Raw genomic sequence first — 3,943 nt, 5'->3', positions numbered from 1 at the left:
CAATCTTAAAAGCATATAATAAATTAAAATAGTAGCACACGTTATAATAAAATACTTTAAAATATACATTCAAATCCTCTACAATTATTCTTATACAAATACAACATGGAACACACAAAATTAAAAATTTTAAATCTCTAATACTAAATCTTTAATTGAACATTGAACAATATTAAATAATCAAATTAGAAACCCAACAAATAATCAAATTATAAATTATACTAACAATACTGAAAGTAAAAAATTCAACATTCAATACAACTTCAACTATCTGTTTACCACATACAATTAACTCTAATAAAAATAATTAATTACTAACAGCCATGAATGGATTAACTATTTGGTCATCTAACATAAATAATAAGCAATAGGCTAAAATTAGAAGCAATAAAATTTAAAAAGTAAAAAAAACTAAATAAAAAGGTAGATGGAGTTGCAGCGACAAAGAGTCATGGACTTCACAATGGGGTGAACCAGGGAGAAAGTGAGACTTGAGAGAAACAACGCAGATGAATGACTTGTGAGTAAGTTTTCTTTCGTTCTTTGGGAGTGTTATCGTAACCCTAATAGAAAAAGTGTTTTTTGGTCAAGATATGGAATTGAGTTAAGATATGGAATCGAGTTGACTCGGGCATAGACTCGATCCTGAGTAAACTCGGCTAGACTCGGTCAAAGTCTATGACCGAGTTAGCGAGTTTGTGTTTTTCTTTATTTTTGCTAAAAAAAACGTCATTTTGACCAAAAAACACTTTTTCTATTAGGGTGACGATAACACTCCCAAAGAATAAAAGAAAACTTACTCACAAGTCATTCATCTGCGATGTCTCATTTTCTCCCTGCCGCTGTTCCCCGCTTCTGCTACCTCTGCTCTGATTTGTGCCAATATCTTTGTAAATTTTACTTCTGTTGCTCTCTGCTCTGTATTTCTTCATATCTTCACTATCCGCAACTCCATCTACTTCTCCTACAGTCCTATCTATACTCTGGTTCGCGAGTTTGACAAAAATATGTATAACTATATAATAAAAACAAACCAAAATATTAGTTAATCGTAAAAATAATGAGTCAATAATTACCATCTTAAGATTTTTGTTATCTCATAAAAGATAATTTAAGAGCAATAATTAAAGATAAAAAAATAAAATATTTTGGTGTCCTCTCTCACACATCAATTAATACCATTATTTTTAACTAATATATCACAAATTGCTATACGTTTATTTTTAACTCATATATCAAAAATTACTATATAAAGGATAAAGGGGTAATTTATCCTTTATTTTAGGGACGACACGGTAGAATTCACCTTAATGTATATATGTAAAATCATACTATTGAGAAAACCTAAAACCTTAGGGATCAAGCACTTCTATTAAAAACTTAACTGACTTAACTGATAAAAGATATTTGTCTTACTTAACCTTTTATTTCTGTATTTACTAATTATAAATTGTGATATGCAGTTTCAATGGTAAACATCTTGCATGAAGGGAAACAACATCGTATGGACAAAGAACGTGATCGTTATNATTTTGAGTCTTAATATTTGAAATATAAATTTTAGCATTAGATTTTATAATTTTAATATTTGATATAAAAGTTAAGAATTATTACTATGGAGTACATATTTTTGTAACTTAACTGATAAAAGATATTTGTCTTACTTAACCTTTTATTTCTGTATTTACTAATTATAAATTGTGATATGCAGTTTCAATGGTAAACATCTTGCATGAAGGGAAACAACATCGTATGGACAAAGAACGAGCAAAAAATGATCGTTATATATGAACTTTGGCAAATATTCTTTTATAGGAAGCATTTTGAATTGTTTAAATTTAGAGTTAGAATTTAAAATTTATTTTATTTTATTAACATTTGAGGTTGTGAAGGCACTAACCTTGGGAAGGTAATCAGCTCTAAGTTTTATAAAGAGATAAATATTAAATTAGTATCTAAAATATTCTAACTCTATTTAATAGATAGATATTATTGACAAAATAATTTTAAAAAGATTTGACAACTTGTCGATTCACATGTTTCTCTTTGAACCCTAATTCCCCTCTCACCCCGAGGCCAATAAAACAGATATTCAAATAACCAAACGGATATCCAAATAAGTAAACGGCTACCTGGTAATCGACCACCGTGAGGCTAACAAAACATATCCAAACAACAAAAAATGACGGCCCGAGATCGTTCACAATAACGGCCTAACAAAACGGAAATTCAAATAAACTTAAAATAAGTTCACAATAACGGCCTAGAAAAGGCCACACAAAACAAGCATGAGTTGACGATTTTTCAACCGGTAAAGTGTAGGATGACGTCACACCCTTTCTACGCTCCTCACAGTCTCTCAGTCCCTTTCTCCTCATCTCACCATCACTCTCTCAATGCATTCTCCCAAATCTTCACTATTGTCGTTCGTGTTGTCCTCAACGGCGTCTCTAAATTTTATTTTATTTTATTGTGATTATTGAATATGAATATATTTTTTCTAAATTTTATTATTATTAATGTTTATGAATTGAAAATTAATTTCTAAATTTAGAGAACTCATGGTCGAGAGAGTGAGAGTGTCAATGATCCTTTGTTACATTAGGATTTAAGAGGATTTCTATGTTTGGTGCAACTCATAGTTGAGAAAGTGAGAGAGTGCATTGGGATTAGGATTGGGATGGGAATGGGGATGGGGATGGGGATGGGGATGGGAATGAGAATTTTTTTAGGTCGGATTGGGTGGATTAATTAAAAATTTTATTTAGGTATATACATTAACAAAGTTGTCATATTATCGTGGCCACCTCATCATCATTTTTATTGGAGATATGTTTGTTTCGATTAGCTAAAAGCACTCGTTAAATTTTAATTTTTTAGAAATTATTTTATTAATAACATTTATAAAGTACATTTTATCAGTATCAGAATATTTTGGATATCAATTTGATATTTATTTTTATTATAAAAGAAAACTAAAACTCCCACCATCTAAAAGAGAAGTTGACTTTCAAAGACGCTACTAATATTTGCCGCTGATTTTGAAAGACGCTATTGATATTCGTGCCCAGAAAGCAATTCTATCTCTGTTTTGCTTTGTCCATCACTGCTGGTGCAATTGTCAAAAAATATTTGACATGAAGTTATTTGCACTTGAATTTTTACCGTAAAAAAATATTTTACTCAATCTTTTTTATTTAATTTCCATCAATTCCATTACTAAAAGAAAATTACGTTTTTGCTACACTTTTAAAACATGTCTAAAAGTTCAAAAAACGTAGTAATAACTTGTTGTTACGCTTTTTCGCTTTTCGAGCTATCAACATGTTTTTGGTAGGATCATATTTGTAAGCGTGCAAAGTGTTTTATTGCCACACTTTTATTAATTTATTGGCATATTTTTTTATTATGCTATTATCTATTGTCACGCTTAAAAACATAGCTATACATAAAAAATATGACTACGCTTTGAAAATATGTCAATTGTAAAAGATACTGCTACACTTTTAAAACAAATCAATGGTAGATGATATGACTACGCTTTTAGTCCATTTAATATAAGAATGTATTTATCATTTAATATAAAAAATATTAGGGACATAAGAAGAATTAGATATTTATCATTTCCCAAACAACAAGAACAATACCAATAACAACATTAACAATATCTTTCTCTATTATTAGCTCTATCACCGTACCAGCCATACAATGAAAGGAAAGATAACTGCACCAACATTATTTCTCTTCCCGGATAATAATTTTATCGGATCAACCATACAATGAAAGGAAAGATAACTACTCTCCCCGATGTTGATGATAATGTTTAGGAAGAGAATTCAGATGAAAAACAAGACTACAAACACAAGGATGGAGGTGAAATTTGATGCATTTTACTAAATTTGAAATCCTTTAAATAAATTATTTTTTTTATGTTAAAAGAGAT

At 29.5% G+C, this 3,943-nt stretch overlaps 1 protein-coding gene across 1 annotated transcript in view; it reads left to right on the top strand.

Moving 5' to 3' along the window:
- The window catches only part of LOC107621446 (LOB domain-containing protein 22-like), an 8,684-nt gene extending 6,893 nt beyond the window's left edge, over window positions 1-1,791 (top strand). The window contains exons 2-3 of the mRNA XM_016323470.2: window positions 1,464-1,523; window positions 1,712-1,791. Of these exons, the coding sequence (XP_016178956.1) occupies window positions 1,464-1,523; window positions 1,712-1,791 (140 nt within the window). The remainder of the gene's footprint in view (window positions 1-1,463; window positions 1,524-1,711) is intronic.

This window comes from Arachis ipaensis, chromosome B10 (genome assembly GCF_000816755.2).
Source record: "Arachis ipaensis cultivar K30076 chromosome B10, Araip1.1, whole genome shotgun sequence".
NCBI classification, from domain to species: domain Eukaryota; kingdom Viridiplantae; phylum Streptophyta; class Magnoliopsida; order Fabales; family Fabaceae; genus Arachis; species Arachis ipaensis.
Note: the sequence above shows the minus strand (reverse complement) of the source record. Positions and strands in the feature narration are given on the sequence as shown.